The sequence below is a fragment of the Acanthopagrus latus genome, chromosome 4, assembly GCF_904848185.1.
Source record: "Acanthopagrus latus isolate v.2019 chromosome 4, fAcaLat1.1, whole genome shotgun sequence".
Lineage (NCBI taxonomy): Eukaryota > Metazoa > Chordata > Actinopteri > Spariformes > Sparidae > Acanthopagrus > Acanthopagrus latus.
In genome coordinates, this window is record NC_051042.1 from 1,755,751 (window position 1) to 1,775,084 (window position 19,334).

The window sequence follows — 19,334 nt, forward strand, 5'->3', positions numbered from 1 at the left end:
CCTTTCGCTGCCTACAAGCCCAAAATGACAACATTTATGTCATGCAGAGAGCTCTAAGTTGTCATCACTAGAGACAGCTCCCCCATCTCACACAACAGTTTCGTTGAACAACATACTGTCAACTGCTGTTTTGATTTGGATAAAAAGTAGGCAGTTTGGCTTATGAGCTTGTAATCTGTGCACTGTCTTACCCAGAGTGTCACAGGGCTCGTTCTTCCAGGAACAGATGTCCAGTCCAGTGAGGAGAATAGCATGGTCATGCCGTTTACCACCTTTCCCCACCAGACCCGACTGCCACTGACAGAAACTGTTCAGGGACTGGTCGGCATGGTGATTGATGGTCAAGCCCAGCTGGAAACGGACAGGAGAGAAATAAAGATATGTTAGGAGGTTTTATTTAATCAGTGCTCCGTGCAAAATGACATATTGTTGCTGAATTGCTGTCCGAATCCACTCACCGGGTCCTGTTCCAGCAGTAACAAGCTGACCACCACAATGTTGATGTCCGTCCCAATGGTGCCATCTTTGAAGAGGCTGGAAACCTGCAATGTAGGAGATTACAGTTTTACTACTAAAATCCAGCAAATATCAAATCTAACATGTATGTCCCCACTTGCTGAGAGAAATATAAAGTAAAGTTCAGCTTTACACAATTTGCAAGAACTACCCATCTCTGGATTAGTTTACAAGTACAAAAGCAGAAGAAGCTCCACCTCCTTGATCGTGCACGTCTTTCAATCATAAAAATAAAAAGGCAGAAGGTCCAGATCTTTACACGCTTACAGCAATCTTTATAACCTGCGTAGTGAGGCTAATGAGTCTGACAGAGATTACTGAAGGCATCCATGGGCTACTTTGTCTTAGCTTTGCTAGCTTGTTTAATTTAAACAGTGCTTAGGTGTGAAGAAGTGAATGATACTGTCCTTGGAGTGTTTGCAAAACTCTCAAAACTGTGCACTCACACCCACAGTCTGATCGACCTGCATCATCTGCCAACATATACAGAAGTATCCGCTGCTGTACCACCAGACCACAGAGCGTCTTCTTAAATCGAGACTCCTCAATTCATCCTCAAGAACATGCTAGCAGATAAGCTCACGAGCATTACAGCTAGCTCTGCTATCCCCCTTAGTCACATGACTCTTGCCCTGCTGGTGATAGGGGTCAGTTGAGACACTCCCGTGTTAGATGAACAAGAGTTGGGAGTAACAGATTAATACAACATATCTTCCATGTTTCATAAAGCCATCATAATCTCACATGATACATGCCAGCTCCTCCTTTCCTTCCACTCCCCTGTCCCACCCTCACCATATTCATGACAGTGAGGACGTAGGTGGTGACATTGTCCCTGCCGTGTTTCTCCAGCATCTTCCTGTCTGCCACCACCAGGGTCTCCACGTTCAGGCCCCCCACCCTGTTGGAGTTAATGGGCGATCTCTTTGCCCTTCCTGAACCTTCTGCCTCAGGTATCGCAAACTCGTCAGGCATGATGAAACAGTCCTCAGCGGGAGGCTTGGGAGTGTCTAGGAGGGTAAAAAGGGAAGGACGGAAGGGAGGGGGGACGGAGAGAGTACGAGGGCGAGAGACAAAGAAGAGGGAGAGAGACTTGGCAGTGAGGGTCAAATGAATGAACTTTCTTTTTCCTGGCTCGTGCCAGGTGATAAGAGAACAAGCTCTGGTGTTGAAAGGACAGGAAACTCACTCCCCTCGCTGCTTCCTACCTCTCACCACTAGAAGGAAAGATAAAACTGTAAACTAGCCTGTGGGCTGGACAGCCTCAGTCTGGTGTGGCCCCCTTTTCAATGGACGCAAAGCACTCAAAAACATCTACTACAGACATTAATCTTTCTATTTAATTTCATACTTTTATGATATAAAGTGGTGATAAAACTGCAACAATGTTTTATGTTACTCATTACTGTGTTAGGGCCCATCAGCCTGTCACTTCTCTTCCTCAACATAAACACAATGATCAGATTGTGATGTATAAGGAATATAAGGTTCCCTTACATACATTGCTTGCGGCGTCCGCAGAAGTGTTGCCTCTGCAGCTTTCCATGCTGGTAGTCATGGTGTTGATGATGCTGCTGTTGATGGTGATGTTGGAGGTATGGGTTGTCAGGTCTGGAAGAGCTGGTGCTAGATGGGCTGGTGGATCTTCTGTGGATAATGTGTTCGGCCGAGCGTTTGTAGACGACATGTGGGTGGTGGCCATCGGGGGCGCTGTAGTTGTGCTGTTCAGCCAGATGCTGGGGTAGCGGCGCGATCAGAAACTCCTCCTGAGACACACGGATCAAACCTGACTGGAAGAGACAAACATGAAAGGCATGGACAATGACTTAACACAGATTGCTCACAAAAGCCCAGAGAAATATTTCCAGATAAATGAATTATTACTTTTAAAAGTGAAGTTACCAATTTAAATACAAAGAGTTGACTCGAAAGTAACCTTACCTTCACCTCCAAAACTTATTGTTGCCTTACATTGCTTTTTCATCTTTAGTTACAACTTTTTTAACAGCTTTGTACATATAGTTAATATTATTGAGCTTAGCTTGTCACTTTGCTCAGCTGATGTAGCCGGCTGTGTTTTATTTGCATTTGGTGCTTAGAAGCGCTATCAAAAGTGACTGAAGTGATTGATGTACACTGTCCGGTGAAAGCCAGCAGTAAAGCTTATTTTAGTAGCCAGCTAGGCTAGCTGACTGGCTAACCTCATTAGTGAGACAATTATCAAAAACAGTAAAAAAAAAAACAAAAAAAAACAATAAAATCTAAAAACGAACAGTAACTGCTGTTAACAATATGATAAAAGTTAACTGTGACAGGTGAAGTAACTAACTTAAGGATGAAATAGCATGTCAGGTAGAGACGTAGGCAGTGTTACTGTAGAGTCCAACAGGAACAGGAGAGTAAGTGTGCAGAGAGACACTGGTGGCAAACGTGTGAATTGTGTGAAATGATTCTTGAGTTGCTGCTTTCAATGACAACCTGTCTGGTCCATACACAGACAGACAGTTGCCATAATGACATAACATCCCACTGTACATACCTATCAAGCACCTCACAACCTCCCAACACTCCCAGTCTCTGCCTGACTGTGACAGAGCTATAGTGTATCTGGCTCAGCTGTCGAGTGAAGCCAACAATCCTTCCTACTCTAACCAGACATTAACCTCCAAACTCACCCTGATCAGCCCCACACACACACTTACCAGCCAACTCCATCCTAACATTAGGCAGATGTGTGCAGTTCAGCACCGTACAGCTGTTTCGGGGAGGAGATGTCTTATTTAGCTGGATGACGCAATAGTGTGAAATTCAAATTTTATGGAGAGCCCAGATTTGTTTTTAATTGATTTTAGCTAAATCTAAATCAGGTGTCCAACCAGAATGAGTTTATTCCAGGTTAGGGCTTTTCTTCATAACAGGGTTACTCAACACGGACCACAGTGCAGTGCTTGGTGTTGACATATTCATATCAGTTTCAACATTTGTTCCTGGCTTTGCTTCTAGTCCACTTTCTCAAAATAAAGCTTATTGTGTGATTGTTTTTTTTTCCAATATGTCATTCAGTTCAGAAATGTTTTTTTGTTTTGTTTATTTGGAATCGATTTATACAATTGAATGGGAATTCAAGACGATTTCTTTATGAGGATTCCAAATATTTGGCTCCTGGAAATGTTAATCACAAATCTAAAATCAAACTCTAAGATGTTTTACCTCAGTGGCTATTTCATCTGTTCCCTGGCACTCACTAATCTCACATCGCATCATATTCACGTCAACAATTTGACTTCACTGCTACAGAAAAACAACAAGCCCGGCTAACTATCACACTGTCACAGCAGCAGACTATCTCAGTGTTTTGGGTCTCTGTTTTTAGCCGAGTGGCCTCAGCTGCCCTCTGAACCGAGACGCCGAGCTGCTGAACCCTAAACATTCCGTCTGACCACGGAGTTCTACCTAATTCACTGCCAGACCCACCAAATGCACACAAAATAGCTGTGCAATCAATAACACACACACACACAGACTCACACACAAACCCGTGTATCCATAAGAGCATGGACTCAGTGAACTTATCAGAAACACACACACACACACACACACACACACACACACACACACACCCATTGACCCACTGACCTCTGACCTTTTTCCGTATGTGTGTGTGTTCCATCTACTTCTCCAACAACCTACTGACAAGTGTGTGTCAGTGTATGTGTGTGGGTGTATGTGAGTGTGTGACAGGACCCTGCTCCTGTTGAACTGACCCCATTCCCCCGGACTAGCAGGTGGCAAAATAAACAGAGGCAGGACAAAAGGGAAGCCATGGCGGGGCTGTTGTTGTCAAAACAGTGCCTGGATACATGGCAGGCTGCCATCATCGGCCCCATCCAACTCTCAAACCATCCTTCCATCCATCCATCCATCCATCCATCCTTCCATCCATCCTTCCATCCATCCATCCATCCATCCATCTCTCGAACCGTCCAGCACATCTTTCATCCATCTATAAATCATCCTCTCCTTCCATCAATCTTCTGCAGTGCGATGGGAAGTCTTACAGGAAGTCAGCTGTCAAACTTCATTATTCTGACTACATGTAAGGGTCCACACGGTCCCATGGTCGGGAGTTTTGTTCTGCAGTGCCAATGGTTTAAACCGCAGCACATCAATACCTGCCAAAACAACCCTGAGCTAGATACTTCACAGCCACCTGCCCCCGCGGCAATCTCACTGAGAGGCTCAACCTGCAAGCACAGGGGGAAAGAAAAATTCCCCTCTGGGTCGTGAATAAAATATGTCGAATCATAGACTCGAATTAAAAGAGAGAGAAAGGCATTTCTTGGCAAAAATGGCTGCAGCTCCCCAAAATAGATTGGAATTCAAAACAGAGCTGGTGGAGGTCAAAGGAGGTGTCTCCCATCAGCACACACTGCTGTCACCTCTCATTTGACCATCTTTTTATCTGTCTTTTTGTCTGGCTTTTACAACACACCTGACATGTAAAAACATATACCTCATTAAATATTCCTCTTTGTGAGATGATGTACTCAGAATTCTATTTTCATTTTGCTGACAGCTCCTTCCGTCAGAAGTTATCAGTATAATCATTTCATCATTTTTTTTTCCTCTCTGCCCGACTAACACCTTTAGAACAGTACACTGACCTCATTAAGATGACATGAAAATAAGCTTGTACTTCATTATGAGATTATGTTGTTTTACGCTTGTCTTTTCGCTGTACACGTCAACTAATACCATCATACAAAGGGAGTGTAATTAGTGACCAACACCCCACCTGCCTGGCAACCACTGTGTTCCAACAATAACAGTGTAAAAGTTACTTACAATAACTACTACAAATCCCATCCATTACATTTCTCTCTCTCTCTCTCTCTCACACACACACACACACACACACACACACACACACACACACACCACACACTCTTTTGCTGTCTCAACATATCTGCCAGCTCTCCAGTCTTTTCCAGCTGTTAACAGAAAGGAAAGTTCAAGACAGCCAATATAACCTGCTGCTTTTTAGAAAGTCACATCGAGGTAAGTGATCTCCACTGCAAAGCTTTCACTTGCTGCAGTCTTCACTCTCTGTCACACTGAGGTAAAGAACGTAAACCAACTGCATAGAAATAGAAGACAAAAACATAGAAGTTTCCTGTTCAGTAATAAGACAAGGCGCCCCTTTTGACTCTCGCTCCAACAACAAAGTGTGTGAAAGACTGTGAAAAGTGTTTCTGTCGGGATTATAACAGGAGCTGAACACGGCCAGGTCACATACAGCACATGTCAAGGATGCGTCAACTCCTGTCTGTTAGTTAAAGAGACTCTATGTAACAAACTGTAGCAATTTATATATGTATTCATCTCTTCTTTATTTGGCTGTATGTGTGCAGATTCTGATATAACGCTAGAAATGATACTCTCAGCATCCCTCTTGGTCGCCTGTACAAGCCAGTGAAGGATTTGTTTGAGTTGTGTTAATGCTGCTGGACTGTTGACATCTTTGTCAAGGACTCGACAGTTCAGAGGATGAGACTTCATGCAGGTTCTCGAGTGCCAGGAGCTGATGTTAAGAAATAAGGTCCGCTAACATTGACTATCGACCAGCTTCCAGCACAACACAGAAGTTCCACAGAGCCCCTTTAAGAACAGTGTTTCCCACACATTAACTCATTTGTAGCGATCCGTCACAATATCAACACTGGCCACTGCATTGATTTTCATCTTTTGGAGCTGCACATCCTGTTCTCACTCACTCAAGACAGCGCATCCTTGCTATTCTCAGCAGGATGGTATATACTCCGATACAGTGGATGGCAGCGTTGTTTTTAGTCTGCCGGTTAACACCAACGAAGAAGAAGAGGAGGACTATTTAATGCAGTTGGCTTGACAATAACTTCCTCTGCAAAGAAGACGGCTGTCCTCATCATCGAGATCAAGCCCCCACTAAGAGCTCCAGGCCCTGAAGCCAGTTTTTGTTGTGGCCAAGCCGTGTAATCGTCATGCGATGCACTGGGAACTTCTTCCCAAAGCTAACACTGTGAAAGATGCTTCTGTAAAACGGTAACAAAAGCCTCACAACCCCCAAAAGATGACTCAATTTCCTGTCAGAATTTGGGCAATCCAGTCCAATAAAATTTGATGGGTCAATAAGAACTGCCCAGTTACATTTAATCCCTGTCCAAATTAGCAAACCGGACGTTAGCCAAGTCTTGAGTGTGCATGCTCTATGGTCCCCCAGCTGGACATCCACCGCCTCAATCATAGCTGTAAACTCAGTTTCACAGCTGAAACTATGATTAAGATTGTGTTTGCATTCAGGTTTAAAAACAGCATCTTGCAGATCATAGATGTGCTACATTATTTCCCGGTTTCAAACTTTCTGAACAACTTTTCCAGTCTCGTTTCCTGAAAACACAATGCTCATGTGCTGGCCTGTGCACTTAATGATTTACGATGAAAAGGATGGATCAGCTGTATAGAGTTTCACAGAGTTCACAGGCACCAGAGAAAGGCTGTGGCTGCAGCTGGAGCGTTGATACAGCAGACCTCTAGTTATCTCTGTACATTAACACTTGGCTAGATTAAAGGGATGAACACTTTCTGCTAAACACCGCTTTACTTTGCTCCCACGTTTACTCGCCGACTCACACATCCTGGACTCTCACACACAGATTCACACCGTCAGATTACAGGTTGACCCAAATCACCTCAAATCAATGCCATCATTTCCTACACGAGGGTTAAAACTCTCTTGGGTCTTTTCCTTTTCTCAGAGGAGCCACTACAAACAAAGAGCTCTGTGTCTTTGGCAGCGTAAGGTTTTATGTCAGCAGAGGCGGCATCTTCAGCTCCTCTCTGTATAAACTGAATCCCCTTTTAAGGTTTCATACCATGATATTATAAGGCAAATGAGTAAGTGCTTACATGCTGTTAAAGACTAGTGCCGAGCAGCGAGAAGCCCCAAGCTGGTGATTACTGAGCTCTAAAGCACATCTGCACTCCAGCTCAGCAGAGAGTCACGTGAACACAGTGTGTGGTGAGGGGGAAAATCATACAGGAGCAGAGAGGCCCCTCAGGCATCCAAACATATTCAGTGGAATCACAATCTGAGTAATTACAGTTTGCTCAAGTGAATTATGTGTATTTAAAATGGGTTAAGAAATGGGTAGAGAAGAGATGGTAATTTGGGATTTTGGATCAGAAGAAGATGGCACAGCAGAGCCAAGCAGCCAATGAAAGGGCAGAACATTGGCTGAATTTTCCATCTTTTTAACTTTAAATGACTGTGTTCCACAGCCCACTGCAGCATCCACAGAAGTACAGCTGCATCGGTGGACTGGGGCCAGGTCATTTGCAACCACTCTATTAGTGATAGATGTCCCTCTTCATGCACGACTGATTAGGATCACAAGGTGTCAATAGCCAGGGGTCTTGCAGTCCTTGTTTGGGCTCACTAATGGTCTTTGAACAACCTTCTGACACCTTCTGAGCACGTCTGGGGAACACAGCAGAGGTGGGCACACAGAAAGAGAGATGGTGTTGGATGAGTCTTTTGTCATCTGGAGGCATCGGGCACGGTCCCACTCGTTATCCCATGTAGACACACAGCAGGGAACAGGAGGGCTACTCCCACACCGGCCCATACAAATGGAAATGTCCTCCTTCTAAGTGTGTGTTAATTGCACTCTAACTTGGTTACATTGACGCCCTTACACTTTCACTGACTTAGAAACACAGTGCTGCTGTGAATCAGATGATGTGAAAGGGAGATTTACATCAACTCAAAGGTTTTCAATTCGGCTGAAATGCTGATGACACAGAACGCTGATGAGATTGCAACTTTTCCATTTTCCAGCAAATGCAACAGAAGCTGCAAAGGTGGAGCTTAAAGAGATGGATGTCTGCCGCACCTGCCCGTCACCCCCCAACACCCAGAGGAGGAGAATGGTCTGAAAGTTGCAAAAGAAGCGAAAAGACTAATTTGTTGGAAAACAGCGTTTCTACTGTAGGTCATCACCACTGATGGTATAATGATATATCCAAAGGCATGGAGTCATTTGGTCACTGATACATTCACTTTACTTCCCATTTTCCCCCAAATTTCAGGAATTTAAACATTTCCCGGGATAAAAACATGTTCACACCTCCGTCAGACCAAATACTTTGTATTCCTTTGTTTAAAATGTAAATTCCTTTGAAAATCTTTAGGATACTGCTTTCCCCAACAGTCTTGGTTTGACTGAATTGCCAGCATTCATCTTTCTCAGATTTGTACAATTAAGGCTGGGAGTGCAAAGTTAGTATGACCCCTATTCAGAATGGCCACAAATGTAAGAGAGTGCAATGTTGAAAAATGCCCGAATTTCTCTTTAGGCTAAAAAAAAAATGATAGAGGTGAAACCCCTTTTCCAGGAGGTCAGACAGAGGAGGTCTTCTGCTAATTAACTCTTGTAGCTAGCTTGCTAATCCTTCTGCGGGATGACTAAAAATCAGACAATAATGCCTGTTAGCTGTTTTCTCCACATTGCTTGTGTTCCTGCTTTGTCAGCTTTTCAGTGTCTCTGCTTACTGCACCACTCCTCTTTTGCTCTGATGGAGGCAATGTGATTTCATAAAAAGTAGAGAAAGACAAGAAAATCTGGAGCGCATTTTGAACAGATGCAAGAGATTATCATAGATTTCATAGATAATCTTTCTTTCACATCGAATTTATGATTTCCAATAAAATTCTTACTGTTGGTACTCATCACACACCAGGAAATGTTTACTGTTCTGCCTGTTTATTGTTCTCTTATACAATGATTCACTACTAATGCTTTATGCTGACTGACATCCAACCGCACCTACAGAGGTGGACAATAAAAGATGAGGGTTAAGCAATCCAACAACACTTTGTCCAACCTTGTCCTGAAAGACCACATATCCACCTTTTCTGGGACCAGCATAGCATTTGTCCTCTGGCCCCCAGAAGCAACCACCACTGTCTTTATTTAAGACAGACTTTGAGCTTAACTTTTATCCAAACCGCCCATGACCATATAAAAAGACAGGAAAATACATTGATATAATAAAACTGGCACTACCAGCTTCACTGTAAGCCTGGACCGTTTTACTATGGCACCATTAAATGCTGCTCAGCGGTGACAATAGTAGGTCATATTTGATGAATGGGCTCTGTTTGTAGGATTGCAGCATCCACTTCAAGACTTCAACACCAGCCATTAGTCTTGTGTGAGAAAGACCTTGTGCAGACGAGAAAGGACGTGCAAGCACACACACACACACACACACACATACACACAGGCTTTCTGTTTTTTCTCGGGCTTTCACACACACAACATCCCACACCCATGCTGAGAGCCTGACCCCCCTCTCCTGCTGGCATCTAACAGTGGGCACTACATCACTGTCAGCATCCAGACCACCAGGGAACGGCTCCGGGCCACTCTCCTCTTGTAGCGCCAAGCTCTGAGCTCCTCTGTGGCCCAGCCCAGTCGCTGAATTATGGCCAAGCCAGAAAGGCATATTGTAGCAGGGAGACGGTCCAATTTGTTGGCCTTTACAGAAAACAGACAGGTACAAATGGCCCAAGCGCTGGCTGGAAATCGGTCATTCAAGTGTCATTTTAACTCTGCTAAAGCCTGAGGGATCTGGAGCACACTGACAAACACGCACACATCATATGTTGTGTCCATTCCCACCCTACAGATGAGTAATTATATACTGTCTCAACTCCATGAAGAGTCTGATGGGATTACAACAGCTACATGTGTTAAATATTCAAATGGAGTGTGTAAGTATTTGTCTTTTGGCCAGATATTTTTATGTTCCAGATGTCGTGTATGGACACTTTTTCAAAATATTTGAATGCCATTTCATAATCCAGTATAATACAGCAGTTTTGGAGTAGAATTTACTTTTAAATCATCAATTATTCCTGAAACACATATTCAATTTTACAAAACAAACATAGAACTTACAAGGCTTTAATGCCAGCAACAGTTTTGCAAGTGAGGATGTCAAATTTTCCCAACAAGTAATGGAGTTCAACCTCTCATATATTCACACTGTGATGTGTTTTGCGACCATAAAGACCTCCAGAGGCTGCAGTACATCCAGCATCAATAGCAAGGCTCGGGAAAAGAGCAAATGCTTTTTTCACACCACAGGGAGCCCCATGTCTGGTGGAGACAGACAGACAGAGGTCGGAGGTGGAGCTCCCCTCTTACAGCAGTCACTGATGGCTGCCACAACATGCGGCACCGTGTCAACGACGGCCATCACACAGGTTTGATCTAAGATGAAGGGAGCTGAAGGAGAGAAAAGAGCTTGGGTGTGTGTTGACACGTCCTCTTGTGTTTTTTTGCTCACACATGGGTGCACAAACACACATCCAAGCTATAAAAGGTGACACCTGGGGGTTACAGGGTCACAAGGCCCACTCCCAAAACACATCAAGAGTTCTCCAGAGCTTATCCCAAAACCAGACTACAGCAGGAAAAACGTGACCACATACAAGAGAGTGAGTGTTTCCAATGTTTACTAAGAGTTTGAATCATTGGATGATCGATAACATGTATTACTATAGCGACTTAAACACAGGTAACTGAGCAGCAAGTGAAATTCAGACACTTTGACTCATAGCATATGAGAATTTACTGATTACTGGTGTGCAGTAAACAAATTGACCACGAAGTCGCTGAAATCTGCAGAAGCACTTTGTTTCTCTCAGTTAGTCTTTTTGTTTGCTGTAGTTAAAATATGTGGCTAAGTTCAAACAAAGTCACCTGTTGAGTCAAATTAGGCTGTATCAGTGCGCCTGCAGTAAACCCTTAAGTCGACCAGCTACTTCAAGCAAGAATAGACAACATATGCCATCACTGTCATTTCACTCAGTTATCTTCAGCTTTGATCTCTTCTGCTTTTACGCACAACTTCATACCATGCACCGAAAAGGCACATAAATGACACTGTGCTTGGTGTATCAACCTCAGAACTAAGAGGAAGAGGACAACTGATCACTTGAATGGCACCTTCAGGTCACTATGAACCTGAGAGCCAAGTTTCCATAAAGCCTAACCTGTCTCTGACCTGGCCTGCAGGGGCTTGGGAAAGGTGACAGTAAAGGCCACGGTCAGCTCGGCCTGAGACAGACAGCCTGGCATGGTGGGCATCCAACTCACAACTGTCTCAGTAATGAAGACTGCAGAGTCGTGACCCCGCGGCGTTATTTAAAGCAGTCATACAGGGACACACTTCATCACTGATGCAGCAAGTGTGTTTCTGAAAGCCAACTCAGTCTTATGGAACACATGGACTGAAGTGTTTATCACTACATCATCTAGTGTTTCCAGATGTGGATGAATAGCGAAAGTTAAGTTTAGCGACTATATAGAAATTCCAACTTAAGATGCAGACATCTGAGGTCATTTAATTAAGAAAATATGATGAAGAGCTTTTGTATCTTGACAGGCCAGATTGTTTGTTACACAGAACTATCAGGGTATTCACCCTTGGAAACAATTCAGAATAAAAATTAAAAACCAATCAGATCAACAAGCCACATGATATAGTTAAAGAGACCTACCAGCAGAGCCAACTGGTAAATCAAACTTCTGCCGAAACCTGTCCAGCAAAGAGTGACAAAATCGTATTCATCTCAAAAAGCCTTTAGTGCCATCTTTATCAACAAAATACATGTTCCAGTTTTGTTATAGCTGATGCTAAAGCAGCTACGCTAACCTAGTCAGGAGCATTAGGTGAGGAGCAAATTACCTTTTTTGCCTGCATACAAACAGTCACCTCTCCTGCTCTTAGTCCCACATATGATGCTGATTGGTTCAACCATTGTGTTAAGCCACAAGCACATAGCTTGATGCATGGAAATGCAAGATCTATTAGTCAACTGACAAGGAAAATGAAATGTTAGCATTTTTAGAATTGATTGATTGTTGAAGTTATACATCGAGTACGACTCCTCCCACCTTTGCTTCTTTTGATGGTTGCATATCATCAGAAACAGAACATCTTTGAGTTTAGGACTGTTGGTCACATAAAAATTGCTGGCTGAACGTGTCACATTAATCTCTTAGACACTGTGATGGTTAATTAAGATTGTCTTCTGATATAACATTTAGTCCAAGCTATTGGTGAATGTATAGCAACACATAAATCACAGCTTCAGTTTCTCAGAATTGCCTTAGAACGCTGCAAATCCTATGGTGCTTCTATCACTTTGAGTGTTCATCTATGTACAGCACTTTGTTGGTACAGCATTCATTCACAAGCTGCAAAAAGTGCGACATTTCTTGTTACATTCCGAGCATAAACATATAGAGTGACTATTTTTCTGGCAGTGCAGGTCTGCGATCTGCCCTCGTCACCCCAGAGAGGAGAATCCTATCCTGGGAAGGAGCTGGAGGGACAGAGTGGAGCAGTAAATCACTCCTCTTTTCTGCATTCACACGAGTGGCCAGCAGCTCTGAACTTGCACAACGTAGTAAGAACCTGTGAGAGCTCAGGTTGACACCCCTCCAAACGCGAACCCACCCCCATTCACATGAGCCCGAGAGGATTGGGGTCAACCCGCAGAGCGACCTCGGATGAGAAACCCTCAAAAGAAGAAAGAGAGAAGACCCCCGCCCGTTTCACTCCTCTTACAAATCAGAGAGCATTAGATCTGAAATGACGTCCTTTCATCTCTCATGCACAAGAGAGAGAGACAGCTTCACTTCACTCGGATACATGAGCAGGGTGCTCCAGAAGGACCGAGAGTGTAATTAAAACCAACAAATAACACCATATTCAATTAATGGGGATTTACAGTAGAAAATCCCTCTTTGCACCCATCCATCCATCCTGCTCTGCTCTTAATACCATCTCGCCCTGGCCCTCATTTAAACAGCTGAATCCCACTTCCATCTGCTTGGCCCGGGTGAATGTTTAAAGGAGAGCTGGCCTCTGTTTGGCCCTCTATCTGGTGCTGACACCTCCTATTAACAAGCAGGTCAAGTCCAACAACCCTGTTTCAGACACTTTCTTTTTCACTTGTCTCGCTCTTTTGGGCACTGCTGAAAGGAGACAATGACATGAAGTACGAGGAAGCTCCTTTTCTTTCTTTCACCCTTCTCCTGCTCTCACAACATTTCTTCTCGTAAACCCTTTGACATAAACAGAGTCCATCTCTCCAACTCTCTATAAAGAGACTTTCCAGCCTCCCTGGGAGCTTCCAGACAATGAATTCACATCATTCTTGCACAACGCTCCCTCTCTCAGCCCAGCTCTTCTCATTCATTATTTCAGCCTCTTTGCTTTTCTCTCTCCTGTGTCTTCCCGGATTTCCCCGTCTTTTTGTCTGTTTTTCTAACTTCTTGCTCTTTAGCATTGTTTTTAATCCCACCATAATCCCTTTCTCGAGTCCATCACTGCATCACAGAGTGGCTCATTCCTCGTTTGTACTAAATCCAAATATTTCAGGTAGAGGCCTAGATAGAAAGCAGGGGTCAACTGCTCCTGTTGTTCTCAGCCTCACAGCAGTCCAACAGCACACACAGACTGATGCACTAAGAGGAAGAGACGAGACGAGGGAAGACCAGCATTCCCTTTTGATGCACTTGTCATTTTGTCTATCTTTATTCATTGACCTCTCAGTTTTCTAACAATGTTGCTTATCCATAGTCCATTTAACAGGCCGAGTGAACATCCAGGCAGCGCTGGCTCTAAGGTCGCACTCAGGAGTGGAAGATGAAAAAGAAAAAGCTCCAGAGGAGTAAAAATAGATCAAAGTCTTCATCCCGACCCATTCAAATGCAATCACGACCCGATCACATTGTGTTCTCGGAGCGCTTTTAAGAGAACGGGTCAGTGGTGTTGCATTGTGAGTGGGAGCTAGCCTAATGAAAGGGACAATACGAAGATTAGCGGTGCCAGCCAGGCGGCTCAAACTTCACCCTGGCTTTAATTGCTGCAAATAAGAGGAGATGTAGAGGCAGGGCAATCAGAGGACAAAAGAGCAGGGTAAGCACAGGAGGAGGAGGCAAAACGAGCTATGAAGGCTGGATGATAAATGGAGGTATGGCTTTTATGGAGGTGTAGTGTGTCCATCTGGCCCGGGCTGGTGTGGGATGTGTCAAGGAATGCATGTGTGCTGGTGGGCCGGAGGGTCCAGGTACCTCATAAACCACAAAAGAAAGCAGATGATCTTGTAATTACAGACTACATGTGGTTTAAGGGAAACTGTCTGTTGCTTGCTGTGAAGAGTTCACACAAATCTATCAAAGTCCTCATCTGAAGCCCAAATACAGCGTCACTGATATCATCAATTCTGTTATTTGGTTTTACACAGAAATGAAGTCAAGTCACAAACCTTCACTAGTTCAGCTCTCTCAGTACAAAGACATGAATAAAAAAGCTACTGAAACTGAAAAAACAACAAACTTTAAGGCTCATGTATGAACAGAAATATGACTTCTAATGAATCCTTTTCTTGTATTCCACCTTAGACTATTATGGTTAGCTAGTTAGTCTACAGTAGGAGTAGCCCAGTGAAATCACCAGTTCCTGCTTTTACATTTCTAAACAGGGTACAATGTGTTGTAGAAGAGAGGTTTAATTACACTTGATTTTTCCTCACCCAATTTCTTTTCCATTGTTCCCTACTTTCAAGCTACACTAGCCCCATGACCTGCTTTAGCACTGCTTATGTCAGATATCAAACCTTTGTGCAAACCTGAAGGAAAAAACTTAACATGTATCTGTCTGTTTTACAGCAGACAGTTTGATATTGTCTTATCTTATATAATAAGACAACATCTATATCCTACTGCTAGATCTTACACTTGATTTCTGTTTTGACTGTGCCTGAACGACTGAACGACATACGTACAGAGAGTGCTTTGGTTTGGCTGCTAATGGGTCAAAAGCTAGGTTAAACCTGTCCTGACTCCAGCGCCATGATAAACACACCACCCCTAAGTTGGCACTGAGCATCTCTTCTCACTTTCTGAAAGAATGCAATTAAATATATTCAATGTTGAGCTAATCTTTCTAATGTCTGTGTAGGTGTGAGTAGTGACTGAGCACAACTTGAAACAGCAGTGACAGAAACTTAGCCTGGACACACAAACAATGACAATGACGCGGAAAATGTGATGAAGACGTGTTTCCACAAGGCAACGCAGACAGTCCTCCACTTGTAGGCAATCATTAAATTAGTGTTGGTGTGAACAGCTGGACTTGTGGGCCAGCTCAGCTCCTCACGATGACACTTGTAAAGCCAGCGTGGGTGTTTGCTTCTCTGTGGATGGCCTGCCTGCAACAAGTGAACAAAATCTGTTCCCCAAATCCAAATCCAAAGCCATAACGTGTGACAAATGCACACAAAAGTCGATCCAGTCCTCTCTGATCGATGTGTTGGGTGTGTTTGTCATTTGTGCTGGCATTACAACAACCACTGAAATATGAGCTGTCCTCATGTGTTGCACTGTCAGCAGTGTAACCTTTCTCTCCTCTCTCGCTCTCCTCCTTCTACCTTTCACCCTCTTATTTCCACTCCTCCTAATGTTCAAAGACAGCGCCTGACAAAGGACAAGGAACCGATGCTTGCACTCATGGGCAATGATGTAATGTTACAGTTCAGACGCAGAGTTAGCGAGGTCTGAATGGTGCAGACAATGATGCATCACAACATTCGGGTCATTGCAGGACAGAGGGCTCGTTCGCTCACAAAGGCATGGAGCTCGAGGTAGGGGTGGAGTACCAAAGCTGTTGGGCGTGGGTGCGAGCTTTTGATTTCCAAAATGTCCTCGAAACTTTTCTGAAAATGAAAACCATTCTTGTTAGCATGTTTAAGATCTGGTTTGGAAATGTTAAATCAACCCAGGGGAAGGCAAATTTTCTCAACCATCAATAAACCATATAATCCACTTAAGGAGATAACCATGTCATCAACATAACAAAAGCCTGCAATGACTCACGGACGAAGAAGTTACTGGCAAACACTCACAAGTCCAGAGCATGTAGATATGGCTGCAGAGGAGGCCGACAGGTTACGGATAAATCCCTGATACAGGCAGCTGTGGAACCCTTCATCGGCCATCGCAGTGGTGATGCCGTCCGAGCCAAGCGTCTGCACGGTGAACCCTGGGCCGACCACAGAGGACGGGTGCAGGTCCAGGTGCATGTCCTGTCCGAAAGCCGAGATCCAGTAGTGCCGAGAAGAAGAGAGGGACCTCCTGCTGCGGCGGCTTTGCCGGGTCACATCGTGCGTCAGGTACGCTCCCTCGGAGTCCACCTCCACCGGGGTCACGAACACATAGTCTGAGGAGAGGAGGGAGGGAGAGGAAGTTGACATCAATCGCTCAGATACCTCTGCTCCAGGAGGATGTTGTGATTTATCTCTGTTCTCTGGCTCACACACATCCTGCTTCATCTCCTTCTGCTTCTGTCCTGCTATTTACAACATTTTCCAGAATATATTTTGGCCAAGAACGAGGGGAACATATGCATTTAGCTGTTGTTTATCAGTCGAGAGAACTGCTTGCTTTGCATTCTGGTTTCATCAATACAGAGCGACGTACAGCTTTTAAAAGAAACTATACCTCCCAGCTTGTCAGTCACTCTAGATGTTAGTTAGCTATAAACAAAATCTGATGCCAAACCAGATCATATGTGATCAACATACCTCACCATGGTGTCACATTTAGTCAGAAAATCAAAGAAGCGCACCCAGAAGCTACATCAGGATCCATCACCAGCATGTGAACAGGTTTCTCTGAAAGCTTCCAAGCTCAGTGCTTCATACGGATCACAGATGGCTTTGAACAGAAGCCGCAGCGCCAACATCATACTTCCATGCATGTCAGATATGGGTCACAGCTGCAGAACCAGAGTTTGTAAATGTCATGATGTCCTGATTGCATGCAGTTGTCACGGTGCTCCACTATGTGCAGACTTCATAGAAAACTTTTCTACTTGTTCTCTCTCTCTTGCAGCCTTGTTAAAGCTTCTGACTTTCTGTATGTTTGGCACCAACACTGACAAAGTGGGACAGTTCAGGAGGAATCCCTCAGTTTCTGTTGGTCAAAGCGGCCAGGAGGGAATCCCAGTGTGTGATCTGACTGCACTCACCGGTCATGCCTCCAGCAGCACATTAAAAAGACCTCAACTGAAGCTGAACACATTTTTTTTTTTCTTTTTAACAAATAAGCTGTAAACCTGTCAGCCCATGTGACAATGAAACTAAAATTCCTGATTGTTTCATTCAAGACCATCTTACAGGACCCAGTGGTCCTACAAGTGAACCCATCACTGCCATCTATTTTATTTTATTCACATTCTTTTCTGAACATGGACTCATGCCCACTGGAAGAAATCCACACATGTCAGAAGACAAGTACTCACCCAGATTTAATCCGTGGCTGTAGCTGGAAGAATAGCTGGCCGACACACTGTGGGAGGTGTGTGAGCAGTAAATGTGCAGCGTCTGCAAAAAAACAAAAAACAATCATAAATGGACAGGTAGCAACAGGTTGGAGCACTGCAGGTGACGCATGGAGCTCCTCTGCTGAAACATGTGTTGCACAGTTTAATTCGGGATGACAATCACTTGATTTACTTTTCACCACAATCAGTGACCGCGGCGGCGGATGTTGGCACAAATCATGCTGCAAAGAGACAAATGTGTGTTTGTTTTGGTCCCAGACTGCGCCGGTGCGTGTGTTTGACTGAAGGGTGCATACATGATTGATAAAGCGCACATGCCTTGATAATATTCCAGGATAGTAAAGTGGACAGGAGCCTGAGTGAGGTGCAGCCGACCAGCGGGATGGGTAAAGTCCATATCAGAAGAAAAAGACAATCCATGATGATGGCACGCGCGCTTACACCTGCCCCGTTACCTCCTGAAAGAGCGCAAAAGTAGTAATAACCTGCGATACCGCATAATGCAGTGTGCACGCATTGTTTGGTCGTCAGGTCCCCCGGTTTGTTCGCTCAGGTGAAGTCAGCTGCAGGTTGCAGAAGCCGGTGGTGCGCACAGACGCAGCGCGCACTCATGAGCGTGAGTGTGTGTATATGAGTGTGTGTGTGTGTGTGTGTGTGTGTGCGCGCGCGCGTGTGTGTGTGTGAGGAGCAGCGGCAGGTAGCGGGATCACCGGGAGGAGCACTGACTGAGCACTCAGCCCGGCTCTGAGAGTCCGCCAGCAGGATGGAGCACAAGTCAGCGGCCAGCAGCCAATCAGCGCGCGGCATCATTTTCCACGCGCAGAGAAGAAAAAGAGATTCTCCTCCTGGCAGCGGCGGATTGCTGCTGCCTTCAACAAAGTAACTCAACTACCACTAGTGAATTATTATACATTTACTTCACCACATTTATCCGACAGCTGTTGTTTCTTGGAGAAGAAATTCAAACTCACAATTTTAACATTGACACTGTGAATGAGCTAATAATACAAATTCAGGAAGATTTAATTTTTTTCCATAACTGACTCAGCAAGCTGTTCACAGAGGAAAGATGAAGTCCCCATATCACTGTTTGAAGCCAGAAAGGTGGCAGGGTCCGCCAAATCTAAATATTATAATATTGTGGTGTCCTTCAAAGTCAGGCATAAAAATGAAGATGAAGATGAATATATTTCCCTTCTGGATACAACTGCATGGTGCACCTTTAAGAATAAGATTTTACATCAGTAGGAGTATATTGCAAACATATGAATTACAATATATTGCTAATGATTAAGCAATAATGGCCTTGTAAGCTCTTTAAATAAGGCACTGGCCACTTGAGGCCTGTTGTCACT

General features: G+C 44.2%; 1 protein-coding gene across 2 annotated transcripts in view; it reads right to left on the reverse strand.

The window, feature by feature from the left end:
- Positions 1-18,709, reverse strand: part of adamts18 (ADAM metallopeptidase with thrombospondin type 1 motif, 18) — a 60,918-nt gene extending 42,209 nt beyond the window's left edge. The window contains exons 1-7 of one of the 2 annotated variants that reach the window (XM_037094287.1): positions 18,298-18,709; positions 17,938-18,019; positions 16,541-16,854; positions 2,018-2,306; positions 1,312-1,526; positions 459-542; positions 192-351 (exon numbers count right to left, since the gene is read on the reverse strand). In XM_037094287.1, coding sequence (XP_036950182.1) covers positions 192-351; positions 459-542; positions 1,312-1,526; positions 2,018-2,306; positions 16,541-16,854; positions 17,938-18,019; positions 18,298-18,399 — 1,246 coding nt within the window. In that variant the 5' untranslated portion in view covers positions 18,400-18,709. Of the gene's footprint in view, positions 1-191; positions 352-458; positions 543-1,311; positions 1,527-2,017; positions 2,307-16,540; positions 16,855-17,937; positions 18,020-18,297 lie in introns of those variants that run through there. The other variant, XM_037094288.1, reaches the window with a different exon arrangement.
- Between the last annotated feature and the right edge of the window lie 625 nt (positions 18,710-19,334).